Genomic DNA, 19,701 nt, shown 5'->3' with positions numbered 1-19,701 from the left:
GATGGAATTGATCTTCTAAAGAGTTAACTAGCAAAATGTAAATGTTCATTTAGTGCAAAGAGCTTTTCGATAAAATCAGGCTCAAACTAAAATAGCTTGCATAAACAGAGCTGCTTTCCTGCCAATAATGAAATGATACTGAAGTTGCAAATTGTTTTTGACAGCATTATCATTGTTATTAAAAATGTTTAATTAAGTAAGAAAAATTTATATAAACATTCTAACAAATTTTAGACCTAAAAGCATGTTACTGCAGAATTTTGAGTTGAAACATTAGCAGCAACTTTTCTGCTTCATCCTGTTTACCATTGCTTTAAGCAACTTTTCTGATTTGGCCTTCTGGTGCAGTAAAGGTTAAATATTGTTTGCTTGCAGATGTGGCCATGGCTCGAAGTGCCCCAAACTTTGCTATAAAGACTGCAGCTTTCCAATTAGTTCTCAAGATCTCAAGTGCAGGATCGGCTGCAAACACAGGAAGTGTGAGAAGGACTGTTGTCAGCCTTGCTCAGTCCCTCCATGTCCCAGAGGGTGTGACAAGCTTATCCAGTGCAAACAGTGTCAAAAGGTAAGTTGGAGCTGAATCTATCCAATCAGCTATATAGGAACATTCGTTTAATTTATTCAAGATTCTGTTAGAGTGGTTGGAATACTGTTAAATAAATCAAGTTGGAAGTAAACTTCTCTGTCTTGTCTGTCATTAAATTTGCACCATCACTATGTTCTTGCTCGCAAACGTTTCTCACTCAGCTGAACCTCTGTATGGGAGATGAGAATATTTTACTCTGGCATCACTCTATGTTTAGGATTTATGGAATTACCAATGGTTTTTGGACAAGAAATAATTGAAAACAAAGTAATCTGTTCTTGGGTTTGATATGCATATGTTGAACACAGGCTAAATGCCTACCTGAGGGTAATATGCATGTGGTGAGTTAGCCTGTCTTGACAAACTGTTGTTTTTGTGGAGTTGTCCCCCGTCGAGCGGGCGAGCAACACAACAGCTTGTCACAAGACATACTGCACCTGATGCATCAGCTGCACTGAAAGGGAGTTGTTCTCTTCCATCTATGCGGCTTGGCTGCGATGTTATGTCGGTCGCTCCATTGGTAATCATAATGGATTTCGCGTAAAAGTTTATGCAGAAAGAAATAAGATTGCAACGGTTAACCAAAGACCAGTCTCTGTTGTAAACGTTAGTAGAGTTTAAGAATAAAATAAATTGAAAATAAAATCCATTAGAACAAATAAAACTGACTGATACAAAAATAGAAATAAAACTGACTGAGCGCACAAATAACGACATGTTTAGTCGCTGTTGTTGCCTAAGTTCTCAAGTTCTACTAAAGTTTACCGCAGAGACTGGTCGCTGGTTAAACGTTATCATCTTATTTTTTCTACATAAATTTTTGCGCAAAATTTGTTATGATTACCAATGGAGCGACCGACATAACATCGCAACCAAGCCGCGTAGACGGAAGAGAACAACTCCCTATAAGTGTAACTGATGCATCAGGTGCAGTACGTCTTGTGACAAGCTGTTGTGTTGCTCGCCCGCGGACGGGGGAACAACTCCGCAAAACCACAGTTTGTCAAGACAGGCTAGTAATGAGTGTATTATGTATATGTTGAACACAGGCTAAATGCCTATCTGAGGGTAATATGTATGTGGTGAGTGTAATATGTATATGTTGAACACAGGCTAAATGCCTATCTGAGGGTAATATGTATGTGGTGAGTGTATTATGTATATGTTGAACACAGGCTAAATGCCTATCTGAGGGTAATATGTATGTGGTGAGTGTAATATGTATTTGTTGAGCACAGGCTAAATGCCTACTTGAGTGTGATATGTATGTGGGAACACAGGCTAAATGCTAGTGTAATATTTACCTTATGTCCTTGCATATAAGCCTTACTTATATATAAGCAAAACTTAGAAAAACCGCCTTAAATCAGGGATTTTATTAGAATTCGCATATAAGACAGCCCTATAAATCGTAAAACGCCGTCGTACCTATCACAGCAAAAGATTGCCAAATTGAGCAGCTTTTGCAGCCTTAGTATAGAACATTTCTGGTTGGTGAGTAGTTGAATAATTAGCTTATTATGACTCTACTTAATCGAACGGAAACAATCATGTTTTCTTTGAAACAATGAAAAACATGTTTGCATCTCACATGGACCTTAGTTTTGCTTTGCAAAAACACATTTCAGTAGGTATTTCTCGATTATCCGACGCATTACCGCTATGTACATGTAGGTTTCACAAGTTGTAGATCAATACACTTGTGTTGATTATCTATTGCACCAGAGTAGTAGTAACAGTAAGTATTTATTTGTAACAGTAATAATAATGCTGTAGGCTATAGTAATAGTGGTAACTCATCTGACTCAGAAGATGCTTAGCTTGTTCACTATGATAGTATGAAAAGGACCAAAAAGTGTCCCAACTGGTTCTGCAACACTTATGTGACCTTTTTATGGCATCAGATGATGTACAATTTTATGTTAGTCAATTTGGTCAAATGTTATGTCAACTTATATGCACCAAAGTCAAACATTTGGTTTTACTGAATATTTAATTGTCTTTGTAAAAAAATGTATTTGGTAGCAAAAGAGTTAATGCTAGTGGTAACTATTATTGTTTTGTTTTTCTTTTATTAATAAACTTGAGTCAATAAAGGTTAGAGGTGCAGTTGTTATAAGTTAGCATGTCATTTGGTTTGCTTTCAATCAGACTTAGGCGCGTATAAGCTTGACCCCTAGGTTTGGTAACTTTTTTGCATTTTATAATTAGCTAATACGTAGGGGTATACAATATATGGTGAACACAAGCTAATTATTTACCTGAGTGTAATGTTCATGTGATGAACATAGGCTAAATGCTAACATGAGTGCGATAGGTAATAACTAATAAATATATTCTTTGGCCACAAAACTGTTCAAGTCAGTTTTGTTTAACAAGAAATATTGTTGTGATTGCTAAAAGCACATCTATAACAACTAAATATTAAAATACATTAATAAAAGTATAAAAAAAAAAACTAAATACGATACCAATTGATCATGAGCGCTCGCACGTTGTTTAATGTATTTCTATTTTCATAGTGTTTGTAGCTTCTTGGAAATGATTTCTCATTAAACCGAGTGTAGCTACACATGTATTATCGTTGTGGGTAGCAGGTAAGGTAGGTATATTCTCAGCGTGAGGGACTGGGTGATGTAGGTGGGTGCAAGAGGTTCTTGTTAATACATTTCAATTTGAAGTTTACTTATGCTGAAAAACCAAACTGTTTTAGTTTACAACACTTTTGTGTATTTTGTCTACTTTCCTACTAGGCAGTTTTCATAAATAAGAGTTTCTTTTCTATATTGAACAAGTCTTTTAGGTTTAGCACCAATTTATCTTGGGAAGAACTACTATTACATGTAGGTGGATGGATCGCTTACAGGGAAAAGATATTGAACACAAGCTGAGTATTGACTAACTCTATGCAGCTCCAGTTGCATCTGGTATAAAAATTTTGAATCATATTATAATAAAGTAAGGTATAAATGAGCTTTTGATTAAAATCAAAGTTGTACCAAAGACCTACCATTCTACAAATTCTTGCTAGATCTTCTGCTAGAAACCATAAAAGAGGAGACAACTTTTATATTGAATTTTTATATGGATAGAGCATTACAGTTATCTCATTAACTTTACATGTACTTGCAGCCATTCAGTAAAACTAGAATGTTACTGGAGCTGTCACTGTGGTTCCCTTTTCTTTAAAACCTAAAGTTTATTAATACCTGTGCACACCAGTCAGGATGGACATCATCAGACTAAACCTTGAACCAAGTAGTTTCCCCACCAATTAGTCCTGGTTGTAGAAAAATTGAGCAATGGTCACTGATGACATGACATTTTGCACCAATTGTTAATCCGTATACAGTGAACAATTATCATTTCTTTAATACATTGCTAATACCTTGGTAGCCCCGTGTGCCATGAGCGATCCTCAGGTATTATAACTATATAGCAAATAACTCTAAATTGTTGTTGGTTGGTTGGTGTTGTTGCTAGAATCCTACATGAAGCAATTTTTTTATCTCAACATCCAACCATGGCTTCAGGCAGGCGGAAGAGCAGACATGGCTCTTAGATTTTTTGTGATTATCGTTGTTAATAAATAGCTCATTTATTAAAAAAATTATGTACCAAAGATTAATGCGATTTTTTTTGAGGCAGTTTCCAGATGTTCAAATAAACGTGTAAAGCTGTTAAGGAGTTGTTTACTCATTGCAGCTGTTTTAGTCTTTTTTGGCCTTTTACAGCCTCAATTGGTAAAAAAAGCCACATGTAGCTTTAATGAGACATCTTATTGGTTGTAGAAATATCCTTGTGTTGGTCTTTGTGGTGAGCGATGCCCTTTCATGTGTCCTGAGTGTGATTTGCCTCGTCAGATGGATTTGCTAAGTGAAAATCTTCCAGGAGTATATAGAAAATTTGAGATGACTATGCGATGGATTGTTCTAGAAGACTGCAAGCATATGATGCTGGTAGGTGTGCCAAGCTTATGAGCTGTTATCTAAACCACTTGACAGTGTTCAAGAATGTTTTTGAACCGAACATAAATTGATCGATTGAACACATTGATTGAAAGCTTTTAGTGGTCATGTTATGTTACTGTATGAATGATAACACAAGATGTGGTTTATTCACTCTCACAGTATGTATTGCCTTAACATGTAGAGACAACAAGGAAAGTATAACAGTAATAAATGTTACCTGTATGAATAATAACACAAGATTTGGTTTATTCACTCTCATAGTATGTATTGCACTGTTGCCTTCCAGACTTGGTTTATATAACCATTAGCTATGGCTATTTAATAAATAGCTAAACAAAAGCATAACTTGTATTAAAATATTTAGCTTTAGTAGAATAGATAGCACAAAGTTAGCTTGATTTAAGCTTTATGATGGCAATCTAACAGGTCTTCTACCAAAAGTGTCATAGGTTGGACGGAACACACCAGAACTGAATGTTTCAAATTGCGCATATTTTAAAGCTTTCAATGAGTCAAAAAGAAAGGCTATTTTCAGTAAAGAAATAGCAATTATGAAAATATTTGTTCAAAAGCACCTCATCAAATCAAACTCTTTGAAAAGCATTGCTAGCTCTTGAACTTGAAATTGCTTTTGTTGTTTCCTGTTTTATTATGGTGTGATTCCATGTTTAGGTAGTACACAATGTGAGAAAATTAATTGAAAATTTGATTCGCTAATTATAAGTTGTCCAGTGACACTCAAGCATCCCATGTGCGTGACAGAAAATAAACTGAAAACTTGAAGCCAGTTCTGGTTTCAACTGATTCTCGTGAATGAGGTGTTTGTTATCAGGAGCTTCAGTTCAATTGCTGTATTGAAACCTTTAAAAGAGAAGTTAACTCTTTGGTGGCTGTGTAAAAGCCCCGCAAAAACAAACGAAAATCGTGTAATTTTTTTTAATTCAATAAAATCAGCATTCTTAGAACATACATAGCTCAAACTGAAATTTTTTTATTAACAAAATCTTTTGTACATAAACATTCATTTACATATGTACTGCTACAAAAAAAGCTACGGCTATGTACAATTGTCCATGTATGAAATGCTTGGAAGCATTCCTTTTGGCAGAGTCCAACGCCACAGCGTAGCCAACGCCAGCGGCATCGTCATCGTCCGAGCTACCATAGCTATCACTTTTCTCTGTATATTCAAAGTCTTCAGAGTTTACATCACTACCATCATCTGAATTATTATTATACTGATCAGACAAAAGATCACTAACGATGGCGGGATCAAATAAATTTTTATCTTTTCGTTCTGTGCGCTGAGCCGCATGTTGAATGGTTTTTCCAACTTTTCAAAGGAGTCGCGATTTTGCAATTCTTTAGCTTTTAGCACAAAGCAATGCCTCACAGATAATCGGTTCATATTTTAATTCATCGACTAATATATTGTTGATAATATTTAAGATTTACTAGCGTTTATATCATTTGTTTATTGTTACTAGGCGACAGCTTTATAAACGTCTACCAAAAGCAACAGAAAACCTGTTTCCTCACGGAACCAATAGACGACATTTTGGTCATTTCCCCAGTCAAAGGGTTAACAGCTGCAAAGTGTACTCATCTGCAAAAAGGGTTGTGGCAGATAACTTTAATTTACTCAACAGTAATGTCCTTATAACAAAGATAATTGCATGGCATGATTTTGCGCAAACAATGAAACAGGTCAAGGACAAATACAAAGTCTTGTTTGTCATCATAGCTACGCTGCTGACTATCTCAATGACTGCCAATAAAATTTAATATGTATTAATAATAAACTTAATGCAAAAACAATATTAATAATAAACTAACAATCGTAAAAAATAAATTTAATACATACTATTACCACATTGTTTTCTGTTGTTTGAGGCATTTAACAAAACTTTATTTAAAATAGCATAATTTACGTTAGAGTCAAATGTTACGACTGATATAGTCACAAGCCCAACTTTGATTTCCGTACTTCTCAGATCTCGAACAAATTCGAGTTTTAACAAAGCGTCAGAGATTAGTTTGCTTCGAATGCAGAACAAAAATTCAAAGCTCAAACAAGCATTTCCCTTCGTCATATAAAGTTGAAGAAATTTGTGTGTTAAACCTCTCTTAAAGGTTACTATAGGAGCTAAAATCTTGTCCCCTCTTGGAACATTAGTCGTAGTACAACATCCACGTATACTATAATGTCCTGAGCTCTTCATACAAACAGCAAAAACGATATGAATTTTAGTGTCATCACTAGCAATGCTAATTTCCTGTCATGCGCAAGAATATTGTGTGGCTAGTCATTCATGCTGCCATTTAGTGCGTCTATGTCAGCCTCTCAAATTCTTCATAGGTACACAAAATCACAGGCTAAATCAAACTCTGACTTCATATGAAGTACTTACAGATTTGCATATCAAGACATCAATGCACAGATTTTGAAACTTGCTATGTAATGATTTTGCAATAGTTGAATCACAATTCTTAGCATTGCTTATTTTGCTATGTTTATGAGCTAATGAAACTTGATAGGTCTTAAGGAACTTAAGAGCACTTAAAAAAACCTGAAAGACTTTATAGATCTGAGGTCCAATTTTTTAAGAATTTAATTTAATTGATAATCGCTTTTATTTGCAATAAATAAAAGCGATAACTTTAAAGCGATAATAACTGATAATTTTAAATTGGATGTCCTGCTGCACTATACAAATACATTAGAGACCTCCATTGCTGTGCCTAGGCGAATGTACTTTATTTACGAGTCTTGCTGCGTATTCGTGTTTTATTTCGTTTTTAAAGAATAGAGAAAGCATAATATTATTATGCTTTATTATTTATCTTGAGGTGTTAACTGATGTTCTAAAAAAAGAATCAAGGAGATTGACCAACCAGAAGCTGAGATATAGCCAGCCAAACATAGGTCTACCAAAAAACATAAGTGTTTTGGTAATATGACGTATGAAATCGACTTGTGTGCCATTGGTCAAGTAAGCCAACTAATGCGCTCTCCTATAACAATCACGGCGTTTTAATTGGTTTAATCCCTGGAAGTATAAAACAATCAAGTTGGGCCTAACAATCATTGCTCTGAGAATTCCGAACCAGTCCCTCTGACGTGTAGATTAGTTTTAGCATAAAATGATTACACGCATCTATTATTTCGCAACATTTCGCTATCTTGCTAGCTCAGCTCAGTTTTGTTGTTCTCCTACTTAGCTTCCCTATTCAAACTCATCTTTAGCGTTGTTCAGATTTTTTTAACTATAGCTAATAAATGGAATCAATTAAATCAATCATCAATCTCGGTTATCATTTTGAATTTTCTACAAATTATATTAGTTACATCATTTATTCTATACGCAGTTATATTATTATTTTGTATAATATGCATTATGATTATTATATTAATCATAAAAAATAATCATAGATTAGATAATAGATCGATAGAAAAATCAAATCAAAAGTTATCGTTTTCTTTTCTTACAGCAAGAGCAGCACGGTCAAGTTATTCTTATTAAGATTATGGCTGTAGTGAACTTACAGTCTGTTAATAGTGACGATAATCATGAAAATCAACTGAATGTTACAGTAGATACACAGTAGAAAAATGATGATTGAACAAAAAATCGCATTCCCATTTCATATTCTAAGCAAACTGCAAATCGCGGATGTCGCATATAGGCTATACACCCGCCGTTCGTTGAACAGAGGATCTTCGGAGCATATCCGTGGAGATCGAGTTAAAATTTGAAGCCCAATAGTTAAAATCCGCTCTTCTGTTTTGAAAAATCATGGCGAGGGGTTGTGGGCAAATGCCTTTACCACACAATGTTTGCTTGAATTTCCTGAGAAACCAGAGCTAGTCTGTAAATTATTTACTATCGTGAGAAGCGTTTCACATCTCGTAGTCAAAACAATCATTATAAGTAACGGCGGTAAGGGTGCGCAACTCTGGCACATGACCATTAAGTCGATTTCATACGTCACAGTTCTCGGGATTTTCGAAGGGTTTTCCTCTGATTCTTTATTAGTGGGTTAACTCTTCTAGTTGGTTCTTGTAGGGTTCTTCTAGTGGGTTAATCTCCTTGATTCTTTTTTTAGAACATCAGTCAACACCTCAAGATAACTAATAAAGCATAATAATATTATGCTTTCTCTATTCTTTAAAGAAAAATGGCATGCGGTTTTTTGTTTTAAAGTTTTGTGAACAATTACGACCGGATAAGTAAAGAAAGTTATTAAACGTTGACTTGTAACAAAATTCACATTACAGTTATTTGATATGAAAAGATTCACCATGTCTTACTCTGCTGTGTTGTAGGTGCCAAATATGTGGAAATGTAATTACAAGCTCTTAAAAGCTCAAAAACGAACAGTTAATCACGCCATCACAAAACCGCCGTAGATTAGAATCTTTTTCCAAAACAGCTCGAATGGGATGTAGTTGTACAAGATGGCTTTTGTTTACACTTTCACGCTATCTCATTCATCGAAATATATTCACAAATGTACTTCACGCATTCGATAAAACCATGTCTATTGTCTTTACGCATCTATTACATCATCATTGTAATGCTGTCAGTTTGAGTACTGATATCTCAAAACCTACCGTAAAAATTTGTTTAATTTTTTAACCTTAGCTCGAATGAGTGCATATCATCCTTTGATAAAAATGAGGAGCCGGTTGGTCACCTGTGATAGTTGAAAAATGCTGTTGAAATTGTTCGCGCCATATGGCAAGGAGTACGGGTCACATGATCAGATTACGACTAGATGATTAGACTAAGCTTAAACGAAGCTGTTAAGTAGTGAGTATCTATATTTGATAAGGGCTTTTCGATAAAACCAGAAGTGTTTGTCATAAACTAGTGCTACGAGACGTTTTATATTGAGCCTTTTATTGGCCTTTCAATTCATGTGATGATATCATGTGCCAAAACAATAACCACAATGTTTGAGTACGTTATCAAAATAAAGAGATTTCAACCTATGGCATTTTTGTGATGGCTGCGATTAATTGTTCGTTTTAGAGCTTTTAAGAGCTTGTAATCACCTTTCCACATATTTTGCACCTACAACACAACAGAGTAAGACATGGTGAATCTTTTCATATCAAATAACGGTAATGTGAATTTTGTTGCAAGTAAACCTTTAAATGTGCACATTTGAGCAAACTACCGATATAAACTAACACCATAGCAAGATAACCCTTTAAAGTTTGGTTGCATGACCCGTTTTTCGAATAATTGTACAATAAAAACCAAATACATGTAGTGTTGAAAGAGGAGCAATTGTAGCTGATTGTTCTTCTCAGCCTCTACCTCATCCTACAATTGAGAGTTGTGCTCCTGAGCTAAAGGGGCCGAAGTGCCAATAACCTTTCATATTAATTTCAGAGAATATAATTTTTTTCGTTTGGTATGTAGTGATACCATTCTCTTGTAGGAACCATACATGCATTACTTGGTGTATAAAACTCATGAATGGGCATGCCCTTACAATTTCTGCAAGAAACCATTGTGGAACACCCGCAGGTACTTTAGCCGAACTCGGGAACACAAGCGGATGTCTCATGTAGTGGTCCTTCCCAAGAAGAACCCCCCAACAGAAGACAGCTCATCACAAGGTAGAATATTAATATAGACTAGTGTTGGGCCGGTATTGGGTTATCCGCTCTTACCGATACCGAGGGATTCTAGGTATCCGAGGAAACCAATCATTTTCGGTGTCAGCTAGGTATCCGCGGCCGGTTTGATATGATCGGTATTTATCCGTAAAAGTCTATCGGTATATGGTTATACGGATATCCAGAGAGATTTTTAAAACGTTTCATGACGAACATGCCAATCTCAAAATTTCCACGCTTACTGTATCTACTATTATATTACGTTACATTGATAATGTCACCAGCCTCGAAGGTTTGCGAGTTCTACACAGATGGGAGGACGTATAAAGACTCTAACGGGACTGGACTCTAATTGAACTGCGTATAATTATGTGATTACATTACCTGATTACAATATGTGATAGTAAGATTTTTTTTAAACTGTTTCAGTATATTTAACAAAGAGAGCCCATTGCCATTATCTATCTGTTCTTTATTATACATAACGTTTGTATCAATAACAATATTTTTTAATAGAATAAACAAAAACATCTATCATGAAAATTATATTTCCATCTTTGTTGGCTTTCTAAAACAAGGAGTCTCTTTGCCGTAACAATATACTGCTGACTAAAGAATGTTTTTTTGCACAGGCTACTTTTTGCACAACGATGAAAATTGTTCGAGACAGTTATGATTTAAAGTTTAAACAATTTAAAGACACACTGATAACCACATACCGAACAATAGTACCGACAATACCAAACTTTCTTAGTTGGCAAAGGATACCGAAGATGGTAAATACCGAGGATACCGATACCGGAAAAACCGATAAAAATGTGCAAGGATATCCGATCCGGCACTATATTAGATACCGGCCCAACACTAATATAGACTGTGTTGTTAAATGTACTATTCCTGGTTTCAATGACTCATTGTTTATAATTGCATAATTATGCTATACTACTAAATGCCTGGTGGTGAACAGGTAATAAAAAGGTTTTTTCTCAGAAAATCAACTTTTATTTACTATCTAACTTTTAAATTGAGACGTTTGTTCATTTCTGCATGTGCTATAAGTCTAATTAAGTTTATGCTATATATACATATATTTATAGCATTTTCGGGAGGTCTGAGCAGGTATTTTTCTTCTAGTAAAATTTTTCTCAGTAAATTTTTCTTCTAGTAAATTAGTTCTAGCGCGTAGTGTAGATATTTTACCCAATCGCCATTAAAGATTGGCAGGTGTAATAACTGCGTGCAAAGTTATTCATTCTGTTTTAAGTAAGTCATATCGCTTAGTGATTAGAATGTCTGTCTGCAGACTTGGATGCTCAGAGTTCAAATCCGCTACGAAGTGGATTTTTCCTACCTAAAACTTTATTGTTATAACTGGATGTACAAATGACCAACAGCCAAACAAACACTGTAATTTATATATAGACTAGATGAATGTCTGGCATTGCACGGGTAATAAAATAACTATCCAATGAATTTGAGTAATTTAAGCTAGTAAAGCTGACGGCTTGATATAATAAGAGTTGTCCTTCATCTGAAGCCAGCTTGTTACGTTACCATTATCTCTTACGCAATCATGAACTTACAGCATGCTAGTCTATTTGCAAGCACTGCGTAAGTATTGCACTATTATTCCATAGTATGGCAAGGACAGTGTAGTGGGTTAGCTCGCCTGTCTATAAACCTGGAGGATCCGAGTTGAAATCCAGTACGAAGCTTGATTTTTAATTCCTAAAACTTTATCGTTGTGACTGGACACACAAACGACAAACAACCGACAGACAAACAGAGACGTATATTTAGACAATCTTACTAACAGTGTAATGATATGAAATGTTTTACAAAAATGTATGTTCTTGGAGGATATGTTACTGTGAGAAAACCACGCAACAGTTAGGGTCTTAAACATATATACATTATGAGTCATAGTAAAAATAGAGTCACAGTTCATGGCACCGGTTTTTCTAAAATTCATAGTGCTGAATTTAGGCGCTGTTATTTTCTGTTTATTTATATTCTTATGCAACACTTGCCTTCTGAGTACATTTAGTGAGTAGTACAGTACCTGGGAGCAGCATGTGTCCCAAGGCAGCATGTACCTCAGGGCAGCATGTGTTCCAAGGCAGCATGTGTCCCAAGGCAGCATGTGCCTCAGGACAGGTGGTAAAAAAGGCCAATTAAATGATTAAAGGATTATAATTTCACCCGCTGACCGACACACTTTACCCGTTGAGTTATATCATTGTGACCAAAGCCATAACACTGTCATATTTTAGCTGTAACCTTGTTCAAAGGAAGCCAGATTAATGCCAACTTCAGAAAATTTGAAAATATGTTTATTATTCTACTTTTAAAAGCGTTTGCACAGAAAGATATCTAGATAGCCTGTGCTTCCCAAGTGCCTGGTTATAAGACAAGGCTAGACAAGATTCGTTCAGTAGTGCAAGTTAAAATTGATGACAAAGTTAAATGGAGTTTTGTAACATTAATAGTCTGTCTTTGGGAAGTTGTTTAAACTTTGATTTTTTGACTAGCCTTAGCTGAACAGACTCGCCTCTTTATTTTTAAGTATCAGACAAGTGCAATATCCAACTTGAAAAAACTCCATACCTTTTTAGCATATGTGTGAGTTTGAAGAAAATATTATGAAGTGCATGTGCTGAAAGGAAGCTTTGACCCTCCCATAAAAAATCTGAAAGATTATAATCGTCATAATTTATCAGTCATCTATCAGCTTTAAATTGACTAAGATCAAATAACCTACTATAGTAAGAGCTGTGTCTGTTCGTCTGGCTGAAGCCCAAGTTTGAGGTTGGGATAAAATGTGTTCATCATACACCACAGCTGTGTCAAACTCACCACATTCAGCTTGGTAGAATAAAGGTACGGCCACATGTCATGATTTTTTCGTTGGTTCTGACCGAAATCACGAAATGAACAAAAAACACAGAATTATTCATCCGAAATTCACAGAATTGTCAGAGCTGTGCATGCACACCGAAATCGTCGACGAAACGCTTTTAATTGGGTGAAACATTTGTTAGCGAGCACGATTCTAGCAGCTTTTGTGATTTATATAGCCCAAGCCATGACGCGACACGCAAGAAAAATACGTGATTTAACATAGTAAATATGATGCAACTGACTCGATTGCACTAAATATGGCAACTCTTTTTACAACGGCAATCTTGCTGCTAAATAAAAATTGTCATTATTAAAAAAGAAACGATTGGTAGCCATGATGTCCGAACGATAAAAAACCAACAATAGCGCAATCTAAGCAGTTGCATTGTATGTGCTATGTTGAATTGCACTGGTACTTTTATTGCGTGTTGTAATACGTTTCTTGGACTATACCAATTGCAAAAGCTGCAAGAATCGTGCTTGCTAAAAATTTATTTAGCCAATTAAAATCATTTCGTCGACGATTTTGGTGTGCATGCACAGCTCTGACAATTCTGTGCAATTTCGGCTGGATAGTTTTGTGGTTTTCGTTCATTTCGTGATTTCGGTCAGAATCAACGAAAATATCGTTACATGTGGCTGTACCTTTGCACTCAACCACCTCTTAGAACTTCACAATTATTGTGCCGTTAGTTATCATACCTGATGTCTCTCAGGACCCTGGACTGCCAGTGTACTAGTTGTTTATAATTCATGATCATAAAATTACATACTGACAGCATTGAGTTTGTACACCAACAACTTGTAATCTGTGATTTGTAGCCTCAGGCCATAGAAAGAGATATGGAACAAATGATAGCAATTTAGAACAAATTTTAAGCCTAACTTTGCCTCATTGAAAAGTAATTATAAACTGGGTAAAACTATCTGAAGAGAGCATACAATAACCGATGTAAGCATCAACAATCAACAAAATTCATCTGTTATAGCTTCAACCCTACTGAAGAGGTTCTGGTGATAGCTACAAATTATTCATTAGGAGGTTCTAGCATTGTTTGCAATCACAACTGTAAATCAAACTTCAAACACCAGCGCTATAGTTTTGGAGTTATTTGCACTCCATATATTTTCAATAGTGGTTCATTTATCTGCTGTTAATCATTTTAGCTGAGCAAAACCCAAATCCCAAGGGAAAAGGACGGCGGATGAAAAACAAGAAGCAGCAGAGAGAAGAAAAGGCTCAAGCTGGACATCCAAAGGGGCCTGCTCAAAAACAGAAAGCGGCTAAAGGTGAAGGTTGTTTCAATAATATTATTTACTGTATACTGGTAGCAATTGGTGATAAGCTAACCGATGGCTGTAAGCACCTAACCCAAATGTGCTGACTCTAATTCTACTAGCAGATACGGCCACACGCAACGATTTTGTCATTGATTCTGACCGAAATCACAAAATGAATGAAAAACAGAATTATTCGACTGAAATTCACAGAATTGTCAGAGCTGTGCATGCACACCCAAATCGTCAATGAAACACTTTTAATTGGCTAAACAAAGTATTAGTGAGCACGATTCTAACAGCTTTTGCAATTTATATAGTCCAAGACACATATTACGACACACAATTAAAGTACCAGCGGAGGTTGGGAGCATTCGAAGAATTCCAAATGCTAACTTGTAATAATCCTGTCTGATAGCAGCTGCTTCTTACCCTGTTATCAATGGTAAAATTTTATCTATTGTACAAATATTATTTAACAGGCCAGGACTCTGACAGTCCACCTAAAAGTGGTAAATCACGCAAATCTGGCAAAAAACGCCGCAAGTAGATGCCGGAAGAGAAAGAATTGAACCAATCAGAACACTCTTCAGCTACTGCTAAATATAGATTAATAATTACTCTCGATATCTGTTCAGTTACTTTCTACTTTATATAGTTTGGTATTTTAGGATTTATCTTCTCCTAATAGTTGTTACTATTCTCTTTAACACTTTTATTTTTGCCTTCTATACATGATGATGTATAATCGATATAATCACTTTCATTATAATACACAGACATATTTGAGTTACAGCAATATCTATGCATTCAGGTATATAATGCATCCACTGCTTTGCATTTGCCATAAGCATCTTTGTACCATCATTGATTGACTTTTCACCCACCATGTCAGAGCATAGCCTTATGGATACCAAAAAGCACTTTCCTTCAATAAACTGCAACATCTATGCACTTCTTTCAATGAATTGTTCATCTGTTTCACTATTTGCAATAGTTTGTGATGACATATTTAACCCTTTCTTACATGGATATAGCTGCCTTTGAGCTAGATAGTACGTCTCTGTGTGATCTGGAAAGATCAGAAAGAGGAGGGGACATGGACAATGGCAATAAAAAATCATCATTTAGGGAAGATAAAACAACCAAATAAAGAGACTATAAGAAGAGAGTGACTAAGGAGGAGAGAGGAGGGGGAGGGGAGAGAGACAATACATGTCTAATTCAAATAAGTGGATACCCAGACCTACAATATGACGAGATTTTTAGTGAAGGTAAATACATTGAAGATATTCGCTGAGTAATTTATCCTAAATCGGTAAAACTAAAAGCGTGTGTAAAATTCACTAATCAGGAAAGATAGCATTCAACCCATAAATTTTATTTAGCAAGTTTGACACTCTGATTGCAGTCGCTATGTGTACTAGTTGGATAGCCAACTAGTTAGCTCATCATCAGCTGTTTTTGAGATCAAAACACCATATTATTTTACATATAAAACCTTGATAGTTTCAGGAAAATTAGTCAAACTAACAGCTTTGATGACCTTTCCGACTAAAACATACGATGCATACTCAGTCATCAATGTATTATAAGATATGGCATCAACGGTGCTAATATGGCCAAAATTATATCCGAGCTGCATCTGTTGCTATTTTGTACAAAAACTTTTCAACCCCTCGAAACCACAGTAACATTTTGCAGCTAAGCTGCAGCTAAGCAGAAAATCAAACTGATGCTTTGTAAGACAGTGCTGTTTGATTAGCTATTATTTTTTTTTGTTATCACATGCTGTTTGGATCAACCTCAAGAGAATAATCTGGCAGTGGAACCATACCTGCCAACTCTCACGCATTGGGCGTGAGACTCACGCAATCACCCCAAAGAAAAAATGAAAATGCGTGAGATTTTTGCCCCAATTTCAACAATTTTATGTATACTATTATTGATACATCAATTGCCCCAAAACCAAATCTCACGCATTGCCCCACTCTTGGGTTGGCAGGTCTGAGTGGAAGCCCTTTTCTAAAACGACCTTTTCTAGAGCTTGAAACCAAAAGGTCAGACACTTTTAACCTAATTTCCCTATTCAAATATTGATAATCGATTGTGGGCGGGTATTTTGATAAACAGCATGTTTCAAATCGCTGTCAAAAAATGATTTAAATTATGTAATTAGTTAAAGACTATCTATGCTGTTAGTGAGCGACAAAAAACCAACATCTAGCTAACATATGCGTCTAAAGAGCCCCTACAGAGTTGCATCGGCATCTGATGTGAAAAAATTAAGATTTTTGGCCTAGCTAGGAGACTGAAATTAGCCTGAAAAAATATAACTTACAAAACAAATAGCTTATTAATACTAATTGTGTACATTTGAAGAAGTATAATTTCTCACGACCAAACGAGCGAATGCGAAGTTAGGGAGTTTTTATGATAAATGCACGTGCACACAACTTACGAAAATTATTCATCAACATTGAGACGAACCCTTGTTTGAAAATTTCATCAACAAATTTAACCATCGTTTGGTAGATTAGTTAAAGTATAATAACGATACAAACCACATATAGGCCTATTTAAATATGTTATCAAGTCTTTGTAAATTATCGAAATTCTCGAAAAACTTACCCATCTGATCGGATTATACACAAATAGACAGATTTATTAGGACGAAAATCGTCACAAAACGCTTGAAAAGCTTAGTTTAATAAAAGTTAAGACCGGAAATTGAAACGGCGGTCGACAGAGAATAGAACGATCAAGTCATGCGCGTTTCGCGAAAAAATAACGTGCACATTTCACCAGTCTATGGCATTGTTTACTTGTAATCAAATTTATTTGAAGGTTTCTGTAATAAACGTAGACCGTTTGAGGCGTTGACCGATTTATAAGTACGAAATTGTGGTACACAGTTTATCAGCTTATGTTTTTTGTCTCATCACCGAAGGCTTCGTTATTGAAAACGTTAGCCGAAATTCTTTACAACTTATGTACATGCTAGGGCTGAACTACAGCGCCCCTTTATGACGAGAACCTTTTTTTATTTTGCTCCAGTTTGCAGAAAACTTTCAGACGCGTGAACGCTCATACTTGCTTCCTGTTAAAGATCGCTGCAAAATTGTGCATTGGTTTTCTATTATTACTGTATTACTATTACTAAGTTTGGATATTCTTTTTGATACTTCTTGATATTGTTAGCTATGACGTTTTAAATGTAAACAAAATTGTTCATTGGTTTTCTATTATTACACGTATTACTACTAATATGTATATTAATAATATTGGTTATTCTAATAATATCAGTGCATTTTACTTCTAATATTGCATTTCTCCTATTGCAGCGGGAGAGATATAAACATATAATCTTTTCCTTTCATTATTGCTGTTTGTCATGACCAAACACTTTTTTAAATAGATTTTCTAAAAATCTATATAAATATCACTTCTTGATATTGTTAGCTATGACGTTTTGAAATGTAAACAAAATTGTGCATTGGTTTTATACTATTACTATATTAATAATATTGGTTATTCTAATAATATCAGTGCATTTTACTTCTAATATTGGCCAATATTGCATTTCTCCTATTGCAGGGGGAGAGATATAAACATATAATCTTTTCCTTTCATTATTGCTATTTGTTGTATATAATAACACCCACACCCAGTACATTGCAGCTACCATTGCAGTTATCCTATTGCACTGCAGTGCCATTTGACTGCTAATATTGCATTTTTCAACCATCAGTACCCTTTCTTTTTTCCAATATCACTTTGGTCGTGGGCTGTATGACAGTGGAATTTCTAGTCTTTATTTTAGTTTAAACCTAACAAAATTTCTAACCATAGCTTTTAAGCAAACAATACCTGAAAACAGTCCTTCTATGTTGCCAGTAGCTACCGTCTGCTCCTATGACACAGCGTATCACCTAACGTATAGCACAACTACAGTTGTACCTTGAACAGAGCATTATGCATATGTTAGGTAAGCTCACCTTATATTCTTCTCCAACTTTATGCGAGCATCTTTTTTATAATTACATTTAGCGGAATACATTCCAACAAAGTATGTATCAAATTACAAAAGTGAGTTGTTTTCAATGAGTCTGAAATATTTCATCAAACCTTTTGGTTTTTATTCAACACAAAGTTTTAGGTTTTTCATTACAGCCCAGTTCTCATTAAAAAAAATTTTTTATATTATCGATAGTATTCTTTCAATCCATAAGAAATGTGGGCTTAGCCTGTGAACTAATCATCAGGATTACCATAATGTTGTGGTAGAGAGTAATTGGAGGAGCAAAGGTTCTAGCATGAAAGATGCACTCAACCACTGGAAGACTATATTCATCATGTGTTACCTGAGTGTGTTTCTCATCGCGTTTATCACCCTTCTCTCGCTCAGGTAGGTTTTATCTGCTCATAGTTCAACTCAACTACATAAATAGCATAATAACAAGCAGAAACTCATGGTTAAATTTGATCTATGCATTTGTTAGGCTCAGCCTTTGTGTGAAGAGAGTAAAAAGAACTGGGTACTTGACTTTGTTTATTTTAGTAAACCAAATCACAATTCTTATCAGTTTTGCTAATACCGCCCATTTTAAAATGCTATTAAAATGAGAGTTATTTGCATTTTTTACACAACAAACAGGTAAGAGCCCTTCCAATAAAATTTTGAGTAGTTTTTGTGGGTTATAAGGCCATTCTGGAACTCGGGTTGAATTTGAGTTAAATTGATTTTACGGCCAGCAAATGCTACAATTCATACCTCTATAATGAGCTCAGCTTTTTTTATCAAAACAGCACTTTGCCCAAAAAACTAGTCAGTTGCATTTTGAAGATAAACTGCTCTTTTTAAAAAGATACCCAGAGAGAATCTCTGACATCTTTATCCTTAATGGTTCACAGGTGACTTCATGATGAGGCTAGCCTGTTCAAAGCTTTTCCAGTTCGCTCACAGTGCACTGATTTGAAATAACACACAGATTAGGATACTCTGAACAAGTTTAAAATCTTAATCACATTGATGTCATATAATTGAAACTAAAATGGTTTGATTCATCATGAAATCATCTGTGAAAAATTAAGGATAAAGATGTCGGAGATTCCCTCTGGGTATCTTTTCAAGACGGAGCAGTTTATGTTAGCTAAAATCTTGTAGTTTGATATCTGGTAGTTTGGGCAATCAGAGCTTATTATAAATCTTCAAAATGCAAATGACTAGTTTTTTTGGCAACATGCCAACGTACCAACTGGTGTATATGGCTGTTGAAGCTTAAATTATTATCAACAACTACTCCTAATAACTTAGTTTCTGTGTTAGGGGA

The 19,701-nt window shown here is 35.3% G+C and overlaps 1 protein-coding gene across 1 annotated transcript; it reads left to right on the top strand.

Moving 5' to 3' along the window:
• Positions 1 to 4,449: 4,449 nt before the first annotated feature.
• On the top strand, positions 4,450 to 15,085 carry LOC137404912 (uncharacterized). The gene is made up of 4 exons (XM_068091139.1): positions 4,450 to 4,545; positions 10,009 to 10,189; positions 14,258 to 14,380; positions 14,851 to 15,085. Exons 1-4 carry the CDS (start codon positions 4,450 to 4,452, stop codon positions 14,916 to 14,918), a joined length of 468 nt encoding a protein of 155 aa, XP_067947240.1. The 3' UTR covers positions 14,919 to 15,085.
• Positions 15,086 to 19,701: the final 4,616 nt, after the last annotated feature.

This window comes from Watersipora subatra, chromosome 9 (genome assembly GCF_963576615.1).
Source record: "Watersipora subatra chromosome 9, tzWatSuba1.1, whole genome shotgun sequence".
In the NCBI taxonomy this organism is placed as follows: domain Eukaryota; kingdom Metazoa; phylum Bryozoa; class Gymnolaemata; order Cheilostomatida; family Watersiporidae; genus Watersipora; species Watersipora subatra.
This window is presented reverse-complemented; position numbering and strand designations above follow the sequence as displayed.